Genomic DNA, 21,848 nt, shown 5'->3' with positions numbered 1-21,848 from the left:
TCACTCTGTGTAATAAATACTGATGGGATAGAATGTCACTCTGTGTAATAAATACTGACGGGATAGAATGTCACTCCGTGTATTAAATACTGACGGGATAGAATGTCACTCTGTGTAATAAATACTGATGGAATAGAATGTCACTCTGTGTAATAAATACTGACGGGATAGAATGTCACTCTGTGTAATAAATACTGACGGGATAGAATGTCACTCTGTGTAATAAATACTGACGGGATAGAATGTCACTCTGTGTAATAAATACTGATGGGATAGAATGTCACTCTGTGTATTAACTACTGATGGGATAGAATGTCACTCTGTGTAATAAATACTGACGGGATAGAATGTCACTCTGTGTAATAAATACTGATGGGATAGAATGTCACTCTGTGTAATAAATACTGATCAGATAGAATGTCACTCTGTGTATTAAATACTGACGGGATAGAATGTCACTCTGTGTAATAAATACTGATGGGATAGAATGTCACTCTGTGTAATAACTACTGATGGGATAGAATGTCACTCTGTGTAATAAATACTGACGGGATAGAATGTCACTCTGTGTAATAAATACTGATGGGATAGAATGTCACTCTGTGTAATAACTACTGATGGGATAGAATGTCACTCTGTGTAATAAATACTGACGGGATAGAATGTCACTCTGTGTAATAAATACTGATGGGATAGAATGTCACTCTGTGTATTAACTTCCTTATTGGGTATCTTACTCTTGGCCACTTCAAAGGAATCAAACTTAATAGGCTGAATGTAGTTGACCAGACTGGACATCTCTTCATACGCTCTCACTTCTTGGCCAGCAGTGCCCTGTTTGGAAAGAATGCAGCAAAAGACATGAGTCACACCTCAGCTATGAACAACATCAGTCAACACAAGGCAGCTCCACAGCCCAGACAGCAGGTCGGTCACTGTAAAACTCAGGGCCACACCCAGCTCGGTCCCCAGGCTGTGAGTGAGTGATTTGAGCTGCAGCGTGCAATGCAGCGCCTCCCGCGGGGGGTATGGGGAACTGCGCCTCCCGCGGGGGGTATGGGGAACTGCGCCTCCCGCGGGGGGTATGGGGAACTGCGCCTCCCGCGGGGGGTATGGGGAACTGCGCCTCCCGCGGGGCGTATGGGGAACTGCGCCTCCCGCGGGGGGTATGGGGAACTGCGCCTCCCGCGGGGGGTGAGGGGGAACTGCGCCTCCCGCGGGGGGTATGGGGAACTGCGCCTCCCGCGGGGGGTGAGGGGGAACTGCGCCTCCCACGGGGGGTGAGGGGGAACTGCGCCTCCCGCGGGGGGTATGGGGAACTGCGCCTCCCGCGGGGGGTATGGGGAACTGCGCCTCCCGCGGGGGGTGAGGGGGAACTGCGCCTCCCGCGGGGGGTGAGGGGAACTGCGCCTCCCGCGGGGGGTATGGGGAACTGCGCCTCCCGCGGGGGGTGAGGGGGAACTGCGCCTCCCGCGGGGGGTATGGGGAACTGCGCCTCCCGCGGGGGGTATGGGGAACTGCGCCTCCCGCGGGGGGTATGGGGAACTGCGCCTCCCGCGGGGGGTATGGGGAACTGCGCCTCCCGCGGGGGGTATGGGGAACTGCGCCTCCCGCGGGGGGTATGGGGAACTGCGCCTCCCGCGGGGGGTGAGGGGGAACTGCGCCTCCCGCGGGGGGTGAGGGGAACTGCGCCTCCCGCGGGGGGTATGGGGAACTGCGCCTCCCGCGGGGGGTATGGGGAACTGCGCCTCCCGCGGGGGGTGAGGGGGAACTGCGCCTCCCGCGGGGGGTATGGGGAACTGCGCCTCCCGCGGGGGGTATGGGGAACTGCGCCTCCCGCGGGGGGTATGGGGAACTGCGCCTCCCGCGGGGGGTATGGGGAACTGCGCCTCCCGCGGGGGGTATGGGGAACTGCGCCTCCCGCGGGGGGTATGGGGAACTGCGCCTCCCGCGGGGGGTATGGGGAACTGCGCCTCCCGCGGGGGGTGAGGGGGAACTGCGCCTCCCGCGGGGGGTGAGGGGGAACTGCGCCTCCCGCGGGGGGTGAGGGGGAACAGCGCCTCCCACGGGGGGTGAGGGGGAACTGCGCCTCCCGCGGGGGGTATGGGGAACTGCGCCTCCCGCGGGGGGTGAGGGGGAACTGCGCCTCCCGCGGGGGGTATGGGGAACTGCGCCACCCGCGGGGGGTGAGGGGGAACAGCGCCTCCCGGGGGGGGTGAGGGGGAACTGCGCCTCCCGCGGGGGGTGAGGGGGAACTGCGCCTCCCGCGGGGGGTGAGGGGGAACTGCGCCTCCCGCGGGGGGTGAGGGGGAACTGCGCCTCCCGCGGGGGGTATGGGGAACTGCGCCTCCCGCGGGGGGTGAGGGGAAACTGCGCCTCCCGCGGGGGGTGAGGGGAAACTGCGCCTCCCGCGGGGGGTATGGGGAACTGCGCCTCCCGGGGGGGGAAGGGGGAGGGGGAACAGCGCATCCCGCGGGGGTGTGAGGGAGGGGGAACAGCGCGTCCCGCGGGGAGTGAGGGGAACAGCGCCTCCCGCGGGGAGTGAGGGGAACAGCGCCTCCCGCGGGGAGTGAGGGGAACAGCGCCTCCCGCGCGGAGTGAGGGGAACAGCGCCTCCCGCGGGGAGTGAGGGGAACAGCGCCTCCCGCGGGGAGTGAGGGGAACAGCGCCTCCCGCGGGGAGTGAGGGGAACAGCGCCTCCCGCGGGGGGTGAGGGGAACAGCGCCTCCCGCGGGGGGTGAGGGGGAACAGCGCTTCCCGCGGGGGGTGAGGGGGAACAGCGCCTCCCGCGGGGGGTGAGGGGGAACAGCGCCTCCCGCGGGGGGGTGAGGGGGACCAGCGCCTCCCGCAGGGGACGAGGGGGAACAGCGCCTCCCGCGGGAGGGGGTGAGGGGGAACAGCGCCTCCCGGGTGGGGGGGGGTGAGGGGGAACAACGCCTCCCGCGGGGAGTGAGGGGGAACAGCGCCTCCCGCGGGGTGTGAGGGTAACAGCGCCTCCCGGGGGGGGAAGGGGGAGGGGGAACAGCGCATCCCGCGGGGGGGGTGAGGGAGGGGGAACAGCGCGTCCCGCGTGGGGGGTGAGGGGGAACAGCGCCTCCCGCATGGGGGGTGAGGGGGAACAGCGCCTCCCGCGGGGAGTGAGGGGGAACAGCGCCTCCCGCGGGGGGTGAGGGGGAACAGCGCCTCCTGCGGGGAGTGAGGGGAACAGCGCCTCCCGCGGGGGGTGAGGGGGAACAGCGCCTCCCGCGGGGGGTGAGGGGGAACAGCGCCTCCTGCGGGGAGTGAGGGGAACAGCGCCTCCCGCGGGGAGTGAGGGGGAACAGCGCCTCCTGCGGGGAGTGAGGGGAACAGCGCCTCCCGCGGGGAGTGAGGGGAACAGCGCCTCCCGCGGGGGGTGAGGCGGAACAGCGCCTCCTGCGGGGAGTGAGGGGAACAGCGCCTCCCGCGGGGGGTGAGGGGGAACAGCGCCTCCCGCGGGGAGTGAGGGGAACAGCGCCTCCCGCGGGGAGTGAGGGGAACAGCGCCTCCCGCGGGGGGTGTGGGGAACAGCGCCTCCCGCGGGGGGTGAGGGGGAACAGCGCCTCCCGCGGGGAGTGAGGGGGAACAGCGCCTCCCGCGGGGAGTGAGGGGGAACAGCGCCTCCCGCGGGGAGTGAGGGGGAACAGCGCCTCCCGCGGGGGGTGAGGGGGAACAGCGCCTCCCGCGGGGAGTGAGGGGGAACAGCGCCTCCCGCGGGGGGGGTGAGGGGGAACAGCGCCTCCCGCGGGGAGTGAGGGGGAACAGCGCCTCCCGCGGGAGGGGGTGAGGGGGAACAGCGCCTCCCGCGGGGGGTGAGGGGGAACAGCGAGTGTTTGGAACTGGAGGCTTGTTTGGCCATTTCAAAGGGCAATTAGGGTCAAGCACATCCTGTGGGACTGGAGTCACATGTTGGCCAGGTAAGGATGGCAGGTTCCCTTCCCAGAAGGGATTTAGTGAACCAGTTGGGATTTTACAACAATCCGGCAACTTTCAGGACAATCGAAGGTGAAAACCCTGGAATTCCCAAACCTAACATCAATGTGGGTGCATCTTCATCACAGGGACTTTAGTGGTATAAGAAGGACCACCACCTCCTTCTCAAAGCACCTAGGAATGGACAATAAATGTGGCCTTGCCAGTGACGCCCACATCCTGAAAAAGAATCCAAAACTTAAGTTTTTAACACCTCGTCAGATTCGGCTTTCTTCAGCTCGTCCTCCTCCTGGTCGATGTTCTCAGACTCCTCCTCATTCTCACACTGCACCTCCGCAACCTCACCTGCAATAATCCCAGGACAATCACAACCAATCAACATCAGGTCAGGACCTAGCAATGACCAGAGAGCAATTTTTGGTTCCAGTTATCGTCCAAGGGCGTTACAGTGAGGGGTGTGGGGTATCTCCTAGTGTTACAGTGAAGGGTGTGGGGTATATCAGGTGTTACAGTGAGGGGTGTGGGGTATATCAGGGTGTTACGGAGAGTGGTGTGGGGTATCTCCTAGTGTTACGGTGAAGGGTGTGGGGTATATCAGGGTGTTACGGAGAGTGGTGTGGGGTATCTCCTAGTGTTACGGTGAAGGGTGTGGGGTATATCAGGGTGTTACGGAGAGGGGTGTGGGGTATATCGGAGCATTACAGTGAGGGGTGTGGGGTATATCAGAGTGTTACAGTGAGGGGTGTGGGGTATATCAGAGTGTTACGGAGAGTGGTGTGGGGTATCTCCTAGTGTTACAGTGAAGGGTGTGGGGTATATCAGGTGTTACAGTGAGGGGTGTGGGGTATATCAGAGTGTTACAGTGAGGGGTGTGGGGTATATCAGAGTGTTACGGAGAGTGGTGTGGGGTATCTCCTAGTGTTACAGTGAAGGATGTGGGGTATATCAGGTGTTACAGTGAGGGGTGTGGGGTATATCAGAGTGTTACAGTGAGGGGTGTGGGGTATATCAGAGTGTTACGGAGAGTGGTGTGGGGTATCTCCTAGTGTTACAGTGAGGGGTGTGGTGTATATTAGAGAGTGTTTCAATGAGGGGTGTGGGTATATCAGAGTAATATGTTGTGAAGAGGACATAAGGAGTCTGCAAAGGAATATAGATAGGTTAACTGGGTGGGCAAAAATTTGGCAGATGGAGTAAAATGTGGGAAAATGTGAACTTGTCCACTTTGGCAGGAGGAATAGAAAAGCAGTATATTATTCAAATGGAGAGAGATTGCAGAACTCTGAGGTACAGAGGGATCTGGGTGTCCTAGTACATGAATCACAAATAGTTAGTACGCAGGTACAGCAAGTGATTAGGAAGGCAAATGGAATGTTGTCATTTATTGCAAGGGGAATGGAATATAAAAGTAGAGATGTTTTGCTACAGCTGTACAGGGCATTGGTGAGACCACATCGAGAATACTGTGTGCAGTTTTTGGTCTCCTTATTTAAGAAAGGACATAATTGCTTTGGAGGCAGTTCATAGAAGGTTCACTCGACTGATTCCTGGGATGAGGGAGTTATCTTATGAGGAAAGGTTGGACAAGTTGGGCCTGTATACACTGGAGTTTAGAAGAATGAGAGGTGATCTTATTGAAACATATAATATCCTGAGGGGACTAGAAGGGGTAGATGCTGAGAGGATGTTTCCCCTTGTGGGAGAGACTAGAACTAGGGGCCACAGTTTAAAAATAAGGGGTCTCCCATTTAAGACGGAGATGAGGAGAATTTTTTTCTCTCAGAGGGTCGTGAGTCTGTGGAACTCCCTTCCCCAGAGAGCGGTGGAGGCAGGGTCATTGAATATTTTTAAGGCTGAGTTAGATAGATTCCTGATTAACAAGGAAGTCAAAGGTTAAAGTAGATAGACGGGAAAGTAGGGTTGAGGTCACAATCAGATCAGCCATGATCTTATCAAGTGGCAGAGCAGGCTCGAGGGGCCGAATGGCCTACTCCTGCTCTTAATTCGTATGTTCGTATGTACAGTGAGGGGGTAGAGTTTATCAGAGTGTTACAGTCAGAGGGTGTAGGGTATATCGGAGCGTTACAGTGAGGGGTGTGGGCTAAATCAGAGCGTTACAGTGAGGGGTGTGGGGAATATCAGAGTGTAACAGTGAGGGGTGTGGGATATATCAGAGTGTAACAGTGAGGGGTGTGGGATATATCAGAGTGTAACAGTGAGGGGTGTGGGATATATCAGAGTGTAACAGTGAGGGGTGTGGGGTATATCAGAGTGCTACAGTGAGGAGTGTGGGCTAAATCAGAGCGTTACAGTGAGGGGTGTGGGGAATATCAGAGTGTAACAGTGAGGGGTGTGGGATATATCAGAGTGTAACAGTGAGGGGTGTGGGGTATATCGGAGTGTAACAGTGAGGGGTGTGGGATATATCAGAGTGTAACAGTGAGGGGTGTGGGATATATCAGAGTGTAACCGTGAGGGGTGTGGGGTATATCGGAGTGTAACAGTGAGGGATGTGGGGAATATCAGAGTGTTACAGTGAGGGCTGTGGGGTATCTCCTAGTGTTACAGTGAGCGGTGTGGGGTATATCAGAGTGTAACAGTGAGGGGTGTGGGATATATCAGAGTGTAACAGTGAGGGGTGTGGGGTATATCGGAGTGTAACAGTGAGGGGTGTGGGATATATCAGAGTGTAACAGTGAGGGGTGTGGGATATATCAGAGTGTAACCGTGAGGGGTGTGGGGTATATCGGAGTGTAACAGTGAGGGATGTGGGGAATATCAGAGTGTTACAGTGAGGGCTGTGGGGTATCTCCTAGTGTTACAGTGAGCGGTGTGGGGTATATCAGAGTGTAACAGTGAGCGGTGTGGGGTATATCAGAGTGTTACAGTGAGGGGTGTGGGGTATCTCCTAGTGTTACAGTGAGCGGTGTGGGGTATCTCCTAGTGTTACAGTGAGGGGTGTGGGGTATCTCCTAGTGTTACAGTGAGGGGTGTGGAGTATCTCCTAGTGTTACAGTGAGGGGTGTGGGGTATCTCCTAGTGTTACAGTGAGGGGTGTGGGGTATATCAGAGTGTAACAGTGAGGGGTGTGGAGTATCTCCTAGTGTTACAGTGAGGGGCGTGGGATATATCAGAGTGTAACAGTGAGGGGTGTGGGGTATCTCCTAGTGTTACAGTGAGGGGTGTGGGGTGTGGGATATATCAGAGTGTAACCGTGAGGGGTGTTGGATATATCAGAGTGTTACAGTGAGGGGTGTGGGATATATCAGAGTGTTACAGTGAGGGGTGTGGGATATATCAGAGTGTAACCGTGAGGGGTGTGCACTATATCAGAGTGTAACAGTGAGGAGTGTGGGATATATCAGAGTGTAACAGTGAGGGGTGTGGGGTATCTCCTAGTGTTACAGTGAGGGGTGTGGGGTGTGGGATATATCAGAGTGTAACCGTGAGGGGTGTTGGATATATCAGAGTGTTACAGTGAGGGGTGTGGGATATATCAGAGTGTAACAGTGAGGGGTGTTGGATATATCAGAGTGTAACCGTGAGGGGTGTTGGATATATCAGAGTGTTACAGTGAGGGGTGTGGGATATATCAGAGTGTTACAGTGAGGGGTGTGGGATATATCAGAGTGTAACCGTGAGGGGTGTGGGATATATCAGAGTGCTACAGTGAGGGGTGTGGGATATATCAGAGTGCTACAGTGAGGGGTGTGGGATATATCAGAGTGTAACAGTGAGGGGTGTGGGATATATCAGAGTGCTACAGTGAGGGGTGTGGGATATATCAGAGTGTTACAGTGAGGGGTGTGGGATATATCAGAGTGTTACAGTGAGGGGTGTGGGATATATCAGAGTGTTACAGTGAGGGGTGTGGGATATATCAGAGTGTAACAGTGAGGGGTGTGGGATATATCAGAGTGTAACAGTGAGGGGTGTGGGATATATCAGAGTGTAACAGTGAGGAGTGTGGGATATATCAGAGTGTAACCGTGAGGGGTGTGGGATATATCAGAGTGTTACAGTGAGGGGTGTGGGATATATCAGAGTGTAACAGTGAGGAGTGTGGGATATATCAGAGTGCTACAGTGAGGGGTGTGGGATATATCAGAGTGTTACAGTGAGGGGTGTGGGGTATATCAGAGTGTTACAGTGAGGGGTGTGGGATATATCAGAGTGTTACAGTGAGGGGTGTGGGGTATATCAGAGTGTTACAGTGAGGGGTGTGGGATATATCAGAGTGTAACAGTGAGGGGTGTGGGATATATCAGAGTGCTACAGTGAGGGGTGTGGGATATATCAGAGTGTAACAGTGAGGGGTGTGGGATATATCAGAGTGCTACAGTGAGGGGTGTGGGATATATCAGAGTGTTACAGTGAGGGGTGTGGGATATATCAGAGTGTTACAGTGAGGGGTGTGGGATATATCAGAGTGTTACAGTGAGGGGTGTGGGATATATCAGAGTGTAACAGTGAGGGGTGTGGGATATATCAGAGTGTAACAGTGAGGGGTGTGGGATATATCAGAGTGTAACAGTGAGGAGTGTGGGATATATCAGAGTGTAACCGTGAGGGGTGTGGGGTATATCGGAGTGTAACCGTGAGGGGTGTGGGGTATATCGGAGTGTAACAGTGAGGGATGTGGGGAATATCAGAGTGTTACAGTGAGGGCTGTGGGGTATCTCCTAGTGTTACAGTGAGCGGTGTGGGGTATATCAGAGTGTAACAGTGAGCGGTGTGGGGTATATCAGAGTGTTACAGTGAGGGGTGTGGGGTATCTCCTAGTGTTACAGTGAGCGGTGTGGGGTATCTCCTAGTGTTACAGTGAGGGGTGTGGGGTATCTCCTAGTGTTACAGTGAGGGGTGTGGAGTATCTCCTAGTGTTACAGTGAGGGGTGTGGGGTATCTCCTAGTGTTACAGTGAGGGGTGTGGGGTATATCAGAGTGTAACAGTGAGGGGTGTGGAGTATCTCCTAGTGTTACAGTGAGGGGCGTGGGATATATCAGAGTGTAACAGTGAGGGGTGTGGGGTATCTCCTAGTGTTACAGTGAGGGGTGTGGGGTGTGGGATATATCAGAGTGTAACCGTGAGGGGTGTTGGATATATCAGAGTGTTACAGTGAGGGGTGTGGGATATATCAGAGTGTTACAGTGAGGGGTGTGGGGTATATCAGAGTGTAACCGTGAGGGGTGTTGGATATATCAGAGTGTTACAGTGAGGGGTGTGGGATATATCAGAGTGTAACAGTGAGGAGTGTGGGATATATCAGAGTGTTACAGTGAGGGGTGTTGGATATATCAGAGTGTAACAGTGAGGGGTGTGGGATATATCAGAGTGTTACAGTGAGGGGTGTGGGATATATCAGAGTGTTACAGTGAGGGGTGTGGGATATATCAGAGTGTAACCGTGAGGGGTGTGGGATATATCAGAGTGTAACAGTGAGGGGTGTGCACTATATCAGAGTGTTACAGTGAGGGGTGTGGGGTATATCAGAGTGTTACAGTGAGGGGTGTGGGATATATCAGAGTGTAACCGTGAGGGGTGTGGGATATATCAGAGTGTAACAGTGAGGGGTGTGCACTATATCAGAGTGTTACAGTGAGGGGTGTGGGGTATATCAGAGTGTTACAGTGAGGGGTGTGGGATATATCAGAGTGTTACAGTGAGGGGTGTGGGATATATCAGAGTGTAACCGTGAGGGGTGTGGGATATATCAGAGTGTAACAGTGAGGGGTGTGGGATATATCAGAGTGTAACCGTGAGGGGTGTGGGATATATCAGAGTGTAACAGTGAGGGGTGTGGGATATATCAGAGTGTAACAGTGAGGAGTGTGGGATATATCAGAGTGCTACAGTGAGGGGTGTGGGATATATCAGAGTGTAACAGTGAGGGGTGTGCACTATATCAGAGTGTAACAGTGAGGGGTGTGGGGTATATCAGAGTGTAACAGTGAGGGGTGTGGGATATATCAGAGTGTTACAGTGAGGGGTGTGGGATATATCAGAGTGTTACAGTGAGGGGTGTGGGATATATCAGAGTGCTACAGTGAGGGGTGTGGGATATATCAGAGTGTAACAGTGAGGGGTGTGGGATATATCGGAGTGTTACAGTGAGGGGTGTGGGATATATCAGAGTGTAACAGTGAGGGGTGTGGGATATATCAGAGTGTTACAGTGAGGGGTGTGGGATATATCAGAGTGCTACAGTGAGGGGTGTGGGATATATCAGAGTGTAACAGTGAGGGGTGTGGGGTATATCGGAGTGTTACAGTGAGGGGTGTGGGATATATCAGAGTGTAACAGTGAGGGGTGTGGGATATATCGGAGTGTAACAGTGAGGGGTGTGGGGTATATCGGAGTGTTACAGTGAGGGGTGTGGGATATATCAGAGTGTAACAGTGAGGGGTGTGGGATATATCAGAGTGTTACAGTGAGGGGTGTGGGATATATCAGAGTGTTACAGTGAGGGGTGTGGGATATATCAGAGTGTAACAGTGAGGGGTGTGGGATATATCAGAGTGTTACAGTGAGGAGTGTGGGATATATCAGAGTGTTCAAGTCGGGTGTGGAGTTACATCAGATTACATTGAAACTACAGCACAGGAAGGGACCATTCGGCCAAACTGGTCCATGCCGCCGTTTATGCTCCACACGAGTCTCCTCCCTCCCTACTTCATCTCACCCTATCAGGATATCCTTCTATCCCTTTCTCACTCATGTGCTTATCTAGCTTCCCCTTAAATGCAATATGCTATTTGCCTCAATAAGCCTTGTGGTAGTGTGTTCCACATTCTTACCACTCTTTGAGTAAGGAACTTTCTCCTGAATTCCCTATTGGATTTATTAGCGACTATTTTATATTCATGATCTCTAGTTTTCGACTCCCCACAAGTGGAAACATTTTCTCTACGTCTACCCTATCAAACCCTTTAATTATCTTAAACACCTCTATCAAGTCACCCCTCAGCCTTCTCTTTTCCAGAGAAAGGAGCCCCAGCCTGTTCAGCCTTTCTGATAAGTATATCCGCTCAGCTCTGGTGTCACCCTTGTGAATCTTTTTTGCACCTTCTCCAATGCCTCTATATCCTTTCTATAATATGGAGACCAGAACTGTGCACAGTACTTCAAGTGTGGTCTAACCAAGATTCTATACAAGTTCATAGTATCATAGTAGCATAGTATGTTACAGCACAGAAGGAGGCCATTCAGCCCATTCATGCCTGTGCCGGCTCTTTGAAAGAGCTATTCAATTAGTCCCATTGCCCTATTCTTTCCCCATAGCCCTGTAAATTTTTTTCCTTCAACTATTTATCCAATCTCCCTTCAAAAGTTATTATTGAATCTGCTTCTACCACCCTTTCAGGCAGATCATTCCAGATCATTACAACGCGCTGCGTAAAAAAATGTTTCCTCATGTCGTCTCTGGTTCTTTTGCCAATCAGCTTAAATCTGTGTCCTCTGGTTACCGACCCTCCTGCCATTGGAAACAGTTTCTCCTTATTTATTCTATCAAAACCGTTCATGATTTTGAACATCTATCAAATCTCCCCTTAACCTTCTCTGTTCTAAGGAGAACAACCCCAGCTTCTCCAGTCTCTCCATATAACTGAAGTCTAGGAAATCTCTTCTCCACCCTCTCAAAAGCCTTCACATCCTTCCTAAAGTGTGGTGCCCAGAATTGAACACAATACTCCAGCTGAGGCCTAACCAGTGTTTTATAAAGGTTTAGCACATCTTCCTTGCTTTTGTACTCTATGCCTCTATTAATAAAGCCCAGAATCCCATATGCTTTTTTAACAGCCTTCTCAACTTGTCCTGCCACCTTCAAAGATTTGTGTGCATACACCTCCAGGTCTCTCTGTTCCTCGCTTGAAAATTGTACTATTTAGTTTGTAATACCTCTCTAAATTCTTTCTACCAAAATGTATCAGTTCACACTTCTCTGTGTTAAATTTCATCTGTCATGTGTCTGCCCATTTCACCAGTCTGTCTATATTCTCCTGAAGTCTGTTACTATCCTCCACATTGTTTACTACATTTCCAAGTTTTGTGTCATCTGCAAACTTTGAAATTATTCCCTGTATACCCAAGTCCAAGTCATTAATATATATCAAAAAAAGCAACGGTCCAAATACTGACCCCTGGGGAACACCACTGTATACTTCCCTCCAGTCTGAAAAACAACCATTCACCACTACTCTCCGCCAATTTTGTAACCATGCTGCCACTGTCCTTTCAATCCCTTGGGCTTTAATTTTGCTAACAAATCTATTATATGGTACTTTATCAAATGCATTCGAAAGTCCATATACACAACATCCACCGCACGACCCTCAACAAGCCTCTCCATTACTTCATCAAAGAACTCAATCAAGTTAGTCAAACAGGGTATGCCTTGAACAAATCTGTGCTGACTTTCATTTATTGGCCCATATTTTTCCAAGTGCCAATTAATTTTACCTCGGATTATTTTCTCCAAACATTTCCCCCACCACTGATGTTAGGTTGACTGGCCTGTAATTGCCGGGTTTATCCCTCTCCCCTTTTTTGAACAGGGGTGTGACATTTGCAATCCTCCAGTCCTCTGGGACCATCCCCATATCTAAGGAGGATTGGAAGATTGTGGCCAGAGCCTCCGCAATTTCCACCCTTACTTCCCTCAGTAACCGAGGATGCATCCCATCCGGACCAGGTGTCTTATCTACTTTGAGTACTGTCAATCTTTTAAATACCACCTCTCTATCTATTTTTATCCTGTCCAATATCACTACTACCTCCTCCTTTACTGTTACAATGGCAGCGTCCTCTTCTCCAGTGAAGATGGATGCGAAGTATTAATTTAGTACCTCAGCCATGCCCTCTGCCTCCACAAGATGATCTCATTTTTTGTCCCTAATCGGCCCCACCCTTCCTTTGACTAATGTTTTACTATTTTAATGTTTTAAAAGACATTTGGGTTCCCTTTTATGTTAGCCGCTAATCTATTCTCATACTCTCTCTTTGCCCCTCTTATACCCTTTTTTAGATCTCCTCTGTACTTTCTACATATTCAGCCTGGTTCTCTACTGTATTATGAACCTTACCCTTGTCATAAGCCTCCTTTTTCTGTTTCATTTTAATCTCTGTATCTTTAGTCATCCAGGGAGCTCTAGCTTTAGATGTTCTTCCTTTCCCCCTCATGGGAATGTGTCTACTCTGCACCCAAACCATCTCTTCCTTGAAGGCCTCCCATTGTTCAATTACTGTTTTGCTTACCAACTGTTGATTCCAATCCACCAGGGCAAGATCCTTTTATAACTCTCTGAAATTAGCCCTCCTCCAGTTAAGTATTTTAATGCTTGATTGTTCCTTGTCCTTTTCCATAACTATTCTAAACCTGATGATATTGTGATCACTGTTCCCCAAATGCCCCACTTCATTCCCCAGAACTAGATCCAGCACTGCTTCCTTCCTCAGGCTGGAAACACACAGATCAACCAAGTTGCCTTGCATATATTTCAGGAATTCCTCCCCCTCTTTGCCCTTTACACTGTTACTGTCCCAGTCTATATTGGGATAATTGAAGCCCCCCATTATTGATACTCTATAGTTCTTGCATCTTTCTGTAATTTACCAGCAAATTTGCTCCTCTATCTTCTTCCCACTATTTAATGGCCTATAGTATACACCCAGTAGTGTAATAGCTCCTCTATTGTTCCTTAATTCTAACCAAATAGATTCTGTCTTTGACCCCTCAACTACATCATCCCTTTCCAGTGCTATAATAGTTTCTTTGATCAATACTTGCTAACCCTCCTTTCTTTCCTTCCCTCCCCGATCTTTCCTGAATACCTTGTAGCCAGGAATATTAAGTACCCAATCCTCCCCTTCTTTGAGCCAGGTCTCCGTTATTGTCACTATATCATCGTCCCATGTGGCGACTTGAGCCTGCAGCTCACCAACCTTATTTACCCCACTACGTCATTTACACACATGCACACTAAACTCATCTTAGGCAGCCTCGCATTTTCCCCCCTGTCTGATCCCTCCAATATCTGAACTATTTTTTACTTTAATTCTATTTGTCTCTCCAGTCCTCTGTGCACCTTGTTTCTCCTTTCTAATGATTCATCCTGGTTTCCATCCCCCTGCCAAATTAGTTTAAACCCTCCCCCACAACACTAGTTAACCTCCCAGCGAGGACTTTGGTCCCATTCTGCAACCTATCCATTTTGAACAGATCCCTCCTACCCCAGAACTGGTCCCAATGCCCCAGGAATCTGAAGCACTCCCTCCTGCACCATTTCTCCAGCCACGCATTAACCTGTCTTATCCTACTATTCCTATACTCACTAGCACGTGGCATTGGGAGTAATCCAGAGATTATTACTTTTGAGGTTCTGCTTTTTAACTTCCTCCCTAGTTCCTGAAACTCTGACTGCAGGACCTCGACCCTTTTCCTTCCTTTGTCATTGGTTCGCATATGAACCACGATTTCTGGCTGTTCCTTTTCCCCCCTCAAAATGTCCTGCACCTGTTCAGTGATGTCCTTTACCCTGGCACCAGGGAGGCAATACACCATGCGGGACTCATGTCTGCGGTTGCAGAAATGCCTGTGCATCCCCCTGACTATCGAAACCCCAATAACAACTGCATTTATACACTTTACTGTGCAGTCGAGTCTCCCACGGTGCCGTGGATTTGCTCCTCACTGGATTCCCCCGAGGTGTCATCACCCTCACTGGTACTCAACGCTGAATACCGGTTTGTGTGTGCCAGACTTCCAGGGGAACATTGCTTTGCAATTCTATCCCTCTAAAAATGAACCCTAGTGCTTGATCTGCCTTTTTAATGGCCTTATTAACCTACTTGTAGTGATTTGCTCCTCTACCCCATTTAGACTGTTATTACCCAAGCAATATGTGGCCTCCTTATTCTTCCTACCACTTCTCACTTATCTATGATGAAATTCATTTGCCAATTATGTCTCACGAATTTGATTGAGTTTTTTGAAGGGGTAACCAAGAAGATAGATGAGGGCTGTGCAGTAGACGTGGTCTACATGGACTTTAGCAAAGCCTTTGACAAGGTACCGCATGGTAGGTTGTTACATAAGGTTAAATCTCACGGGATCCAAGGTGAGGTAGCCAATTGGATACAAAATTGGCTTGACGACAGGAGACAGAGGGTGGTTGTGGAGGGTTGTTTTTCAAACTGGAGGCCTGTGACCAGCGGTGTGCCTCAGGGATCGGTGCTGGGTCCGCTGTTATTTGTTATTTATATTAATGATTTGGATGAGAATTTAGGAGGCATGGTTAGTAAGTTTGCAGATGACACCAAGATTGGTGGCATTGTGGACAGTGAAGAAGGTTATCTAGGATTGCAACGGGATCTTGATAAATTGGGCCAGTGGGCCGATGAATGGCAGATGGAGTTTAATTTAGATAAATGTGAGGTGATGCATTTTGGTAGATCGAATCGGGCCAGGACCTACTCCGTTAATGGTAGGGCACTGGGGAGAGTTATAGAACAAAGCGATCTAGGAGTACAGGTTCATAGCTCCTTGAAAGTGGAGTCACAGGTGGATAGGGTGGTGAAGAAGGCATTCGGCATGCTTGGTTTCATTGATCAGAACATTGAATACAGGAGTTGGGATGTCTTGTTGAAGTTGTACCAGACATTAGTAAGGCCACACTTGGAATACCGTGTACAGTTCTGGTCACCCTATTATAGAAAGGATATTATTAAACTAGAAAGAGTGCAGAAAAGATTTACTGGGATGCTACCGGGACTTGATGGTTTGACTTATAGGGAGAGGTTGGATAGACTGAGACTTTTTTCCCTGGAGAGTAGGAGGTTTAGGGGTGATCTTCTAGAAGTCTATAAAATAATGAGGGGCATAGATAAGGTAGATAGTCAAAATCTTTTCCCAAAGGTAGGGGAGTCTATAACGAGGGGGCATAGAATTAAGGTGAGAGGGGAGAGATACAAAAGGGTCCAGAGGGGCAATTTTTTCACTCAAAGGGTGGTGAGTGTCTGGGACGAGCTGCCAGAGGCAGTAGTAGAGGCGGGTACAATTTTGTCTTTTAAAAAGCATTTGGACAGTTACATGGGTAAGATGGGTACAGAGGGATATGGGCCAAGTGCAGGCAATTGGGACTAGCTTAGTGGTATAAACTGGGCGACATGGACATGTTGGGCCGAAGGGCCTGTTTCCATGTTGTGAACTTCTATGATTCTATAATTACGCGCCCAATCTGTAAGTTTATTAATGACCTCTTGCATTTTGACCGATTCTTCCTTTGTATTAACTATATCCCCCAATTTGGTGTCGTCTGTAAATTTTCAAATTGTACTTCTGATTCCCAAATCCAAATCATTAATGTAAATTGTGAATAACAGTGGTCCCAGCACCAATCCCTGTGGAACATCACTTCCCACCTTTTGCCAGTCTGAGTAACTACCCTTAACCCCTACTCTCTGTTTTCTGTTTTGTAGCCAGCTTGCTATCCATTCTGCTACCTGTCCCCTGACTCCACATGCTCTGACGTCTTGAGTCTACTATGCGGTACATTATCAAAGACCTTTTGAAAATTCAAATATATTACATATACTACATTATCCTTGTCTACTCTTTCTGTTACTTCTTCAAAGAATTCAGTAAGGTTGGTCAAGCATGATTTTCCCTTTTGAAATCCGTGCTGACTTTCCCTCTTATATTTTTGTTTTCTAGATGTCTTTCTATTACATCTTTGAGTAAAGATTCCATTATCTTTCCTACCACCGACATTAAGCTAATTGGTCTATAGTTCCCTGGACTGGTTCTATCTTCCTTTTTAAATATAGGAATAACATTAGCTGTCCAAAGTGATAAATAGAGTTCAAGAGAAATATATTCCTCGAAAAAGCAAGAACAAACTAGCCAATAATGAAACACCATGGATGAATGAAGAGATACGGGTAATACTGAAACTAAACAAAAAGGCAGACTCTCAGTACATAGACAATAAAGGAGAGGACAACAAAAGGGAATAGGAAGAGGTTAGGAAAGAAGTCAAAAAAACAATTAGGAAAACAAAGAGATTAAATTATCAAGGAATATATAAAGAAATGGTAAAGTATTCTACAGAAACATAAATAACAAAAGAAAAATCAGGATAGGGGTAGAGCCACTAAGGGATGCACAAAATAAACTCACAGGTAACTTCAGCAAAATGGCAGAAACATTGAATAATTAATTTGCCTCCGTATTTATCAGGGAAACTAACAAGATGGGCAGGACATTAGAAAAAATATTTAAACATTTAAGATAGAAAGCGAAGAGATAATTGATAAACTAATCAAACTAAGGGAGGATAAGACTCCTGGTCAAGATGGATTGCATCCACGCATATTAAAAGGAGTTAGGGAAGAGATAGCACAGGCACGATTACATATATATAAAAATTCATTCGAAAAGGGAATAGTGCCAGAGGACTGGTAATAGAGGAGTGTAGCAATTTGAGTAAAGATAAGCAGAGTGTGACAGGAAGGGATAGAGGGTTACCGCTAAACTGTACTGCATCAGCGAATAAGGTCCAAGCAGGGAAAAATGGTAAAAAGTCAAAATTAAAGGCTCTTTATCTGAACGCACGGAGCATTCGTAACAAGATAGATGAATTAGTGGCACAAATAGAGATAAACGGGTTTGATCTAATAGCCATTATAGAGACATGGTTGCAAGGTGACCCAGGTTGGGAACTAAATTTCCAGGGTACTTGACTTTTCGAAAAGACAGACAGAATGGAAAAGGAGTGGGGTAGCCCTGATAATATAGGATGACATAAGGTCAGTAGCGAGAAAGGATCTTGGCTCAGAAGATCAGGAAGTAGAATCAGTATGGGTGGAAATAAGAAATAACAAGGGGCAGAAAACACTGGTGGGAGTAGTTTATAGACGCCCCTAACAGTAGCTATACCATTGGCCAGAGTATTAATCAAGAAATAATAGCAGCTTGTAACAAAGGTAATGTAATAATCATGGGGGACTTTAATCTTCATATAAACTGGGCAAATCAAATTGGCAAAGGTTGCCTGGAGGCGAGTTCATGAAATTCATTCAAGACAGTTTCCTAGAACAATACATCTTGGAACCAACCAGGGAGCAGGGTATTTTAGATCCTGTTTTGTGTATTGAGACAGGGTTAATTAGTAATCTCATAGTAAAGGATCCTCTGGGGAAGAGTGATCATAATATGATAGAATTTCACATTGAGTTTGAGAATGATGTACTTAAGACTGAAACTAGAGTCTTAAATTTAAATAAAGCCAATTACATAGGTATGAGGGGCGAGTTGGCTAAGGTAGATTGGGAAATTAGATAAGCAGTAGACAAAAAGAAATGCAATGGCAAACATTGAAAGAAATATTTCAAAATTCTCAACAAATATACATTTCTTTGAGAAATAAAAATTCTACTGGAAAAGTGATCCATCTGTGGCTAACTAAAGAAGGTAAGGATAGTATTAGATTAAAAGAAGAGGTTTATAATGTTGCAAAGAAGAGTAGTAAGCCTGGGGATTGGGAGAGTTTTAGAAACCAACAAAGGACGACCAAAAAATTGATAAAAAGGTGCCATCGATAAGGTGCCACATAAAAGGCTGTTAAACAAGATAAGAGCTCATGTGGTTGGGGGTAATATATTAGCATGGATAGAGGATTGGTTAACGGACAGAAAATAGAGAGTAGGGATAAACGGGTCATTTTCAGGTTGGCAGGCTGTAACTAGTGGGGTGCCACAGGGATCGGTGCTTGGGCCTCAGCTATTTACAATCTATATTAATGACTTAGACAAAGGAATCAAGTGTAATGTATCCAAGTTTGCTGATGATACAAATCTAGGTGGGAAAGTAAGCTGTGAGGAGGACACAAAGAGTCTGCAAAGGGATATAGACAGGCTAGGTGAGTGGGCAAGAAGGTGGCAGATGGTGTATAATTTTGGGAAATGTGAGGTTATTCACTTTGGTAGGAAGAATAGAAAAACAGAATATTTTTTAAATGTTTGGCATTCAGAGAGATTTGGGTGTACTCGTACAAGAAACACAAAAAGTTAGCATGCAGGTACAGCAAGCAATTAGGAAGGCAAATGGCATGTTGGCTTTTATTGCAGAGGGGTTCGAATAAGGCAGTCTTGCTACAATTGTACCGGGCTTTGGTGAGACCACACCTGGAGTACTGCGTACAGTTTTGGTCTCCTTATCTAAGGAAGGATATACTTGCCTTGGAGATGGTGCAACGTAGATTCACTAGATTAATTCCTGGGATGAGAAGGTTGTCCTATGAGGAGAGATTGAGTAGAATGGGCCTATACTCTCTGGAGTTTAGAAGAATGAGAGGTGATCTCATTAAAACATATAAGATTATGAGGGGGCTTGACGGGGTAGATACTGAGAGGCTGTTTCTCCTGGCTGGCGAGTCTAGAACTAGGGGGCATAGTCTCAGGATAGGAGGTCAGCCATTTAAGACTGAGATGAGAAGGAATTTCCTCACTCAGAGGGTTGTGAATCTTTTGGCATTCTTTACCCCAGAGGGCTGTGGATACTCAGTCGTTGAGTATATTCAAGGCTGAGATAGATAGATTTTTGGACTCTAGGGGAATCGAGGGATATGGGGATCAGGCAGGAAAGCAGAGTTGAGGTCAAAGATCAGCCATGATCTGACTGAATGGTGGAGCAGGCTCGAGGGGCTGTATGGCCTACTCCTGCTCCTATTTCTTATGTACCTTATGTTTCTTATCCTGATGTAGACTGGGATAGTAACAGTGTAAAGGGCAAAGAGGGGAAGGAATTTCTGAAGTGTGTTCAGGAGAACTTTCTTGATCAGTATATTTCCACCCAACGAGGCAGGAGGCATTGCTGGATCTGCTTCTAGGGAGCAAGTGTCAGTGGGGGAACATTTAGGGAACAGTATCATAAGGTTTAGATTAGTAATGGAAAAGGACAAGGAGCAAACTAGAGTAAAAATACTTAATTGGAGGAGGGCCAATTTCAGTGAGTTGAGAAGGATCTGGCCCGAGTAAATTGGAATCAAAGAGTGACAGGCAAAACTGTAATTGAAAAATGGGCGGCTTTTAAAGAGGAGATGGTTCGGGTACAGTCTAGGTACATTCCCACGAGGGGGAAAGGTAGGGCAATCAAAGCCAGAGCTCCCTGGATGACGAAAGAGATAGAGAGTAAGATGAAGCAGAATAAGGGCGTATGACAGATGTCAGGTTGATAATACAAGTGAGAACCAGGCTGAATATAGAAAGTACAGAGAAGAAGTGAAAAAGGAAATAAGAGGGAGTATAAGAATAGCCTGGCGGCCAACATAAAAGGGAATCCAAAAGTATTCAACAGGCATGTAAATAGTAAACGGGTAGTAAGAGGAGGGGTGGGGCCAATTAGGGACCAAAAAGAAAATCTATGCATGGTGGCAGAGGGCACTGGCTGAGGTACGAAATGAGTACTTTGCATCTGTCTTTACCAAGGAAGAAGATGCTGCCAAAGCCCAGTAAAAGAGGAGGTAGTTGAGATACTGGATGGGGTAAAAATTGATAAAGAGGAGGTACTAGAAAGGCTGGCAGTACTTAAAGTAGATAAGTCACCCAGTCCGGATGGGATGCATTCCAGGTTGCTGAGGGAAGTAAGGGTGGAAATTGCAGAGGTACTGGCCATAATCTTCCAATCCTCCTTAGATACGGGGATGGTGCCAGAGGACTGGAGAATTGCAAATGTTACACCCTTGTTCAAGAAAGGGTGTAAGGATAAACCCAGCAACTACAGGCCAGTCAGCTTAACGCCATTGGTAGTATAGCTTTTAGAAACGATAATCCGGGACAAAATTAATCGTCACTTGGACAAATGTAGATTAATAAATGAAAGCCAGCACGGATTTGTTAAAGGCAAATCGTGTTTAACTAACTTGATTGAGTTTTTTGATGAGGTAACAGAGAGGGTCGATGAGGGCAATGCGGTTGATGTTGTGTTTCCAGTACTGGATGAGCAAAAATTTCCTCCAACTAAATATTGGGAAAACTGAAGCCATTGTCTTGGTCCCCGCTGCAAACTCCATGGCCTCGCCCCTCCCTATCTCTGTAACCTTCTCCAGCCCTACAACCTTCCAAGATCTTGCCTCTTGCGCATCCCCGATTTTAATCACTCCACCATTGGCGGCCATGCCTTCAGCTGCCCAGCCATTAACCTCTCCGCCTCTCTCTCCACCTTTAAGACGCTCCTTAAAACCTACCTCTTTGATCAAGCTTTCGAATACCTCCTTATGTGGCTCAGTGTAAAATTTGTTCGATAACACTCCTGTGAAGCGCCTTGGGACGTTTTACTATGTTAAAGGCACTATATAAATGCAAGTTATTGTTGATGTTGCATATGAGCTTCCAAAAGGCATTTGATAAAGTGCCACATAATAGGCTTGTCAGCAAAATTGAAGCCCATGGAATAAAAGGGGCAGTGGCAGCATTGATACGAAATTGGCTAAGTGACAGGAAACAGAGAGTGGTGGTGAACGGTTGTTTATCTGACTGGAGGGAGGTGTACAGTGGTGTTCCCCAGGGGTCGGTGCTGGGACCACTGCTTTACTTGATATATATTAATGACTTGGGCTTGGGTGTACAGGGCACAATTTCAAAATTTGCAGATGACACAAAACTTGGAAGTGTAGGAAATTGTGAAGAGGATAGTGATAGACTTCAAGAGGATATAGACAGGCTGGTGGAATGGGTGGACACATGGCAGATGAAATTTAATGCAGAGAAGTGCGAAGTGATACATTTTGGCATGAAGAACGAGGAGAGGCTAATATAAACTAAATGGTACAATTCTAAAGGGGGTGCAGGAACAGAGAGACCTGGGGGTATATGTGTACAAATCTTTGAAGGAGGCAGGACA

General features: G+C 48.3%; 1 protein-coding gene across 2 annotated transcripts in view; it reads right to left on the bottom strand.

Moving 5' to 3' along the window:
- LOC137326238 (1-phosphatidylinositol 4,5-bisphosphate phosphodiesterase beta-2-like) overlaps window positions 1-21,848 on the bottom strand; it is a 200,927-nt gene that overhangs the window by 92,589 nt on the left and 86,490 nt on the right. For both annotated transcript variants that reach the window (XM_067991148.1, XM_067991149.1), the window contains 2 exons: window positions 4,205-4,296; window positions 738-834 (listed from right to left, as the gene is read on the bottom strand). In XM_067991148.1, coding sequence (XP_067847249.1) covers window positions 738-834; window positions 4,205-4,296 — 189 coding nt within the window. The remainder of the gene's footprint in view (window positions 1-737; window positions 835-4,204; window positions 4,297-21,848) is intronic.

Source organism: Heptranchias perlo, chromosome 10 (genome assembly GCF_035084215.1).
Source record: "Heptranchias perlo isolate sHepPer1 chromosome 10, sHepPer1.hap1, whole genome shotgun sequence".
In the NCBI taxonomy this organism is placed as follows: domain Eukaryota; kingdom Metazoa; phylum Chordata; class Chondrichthyes; order Hexanchiformes; family Hexanchidae; genus Heptranchias; species Heptranchias perlo.
Note: the sequence above shows the minus strand (reverse complement) of the source record. Positions and strands in the feature narration are given on the sequence as shown.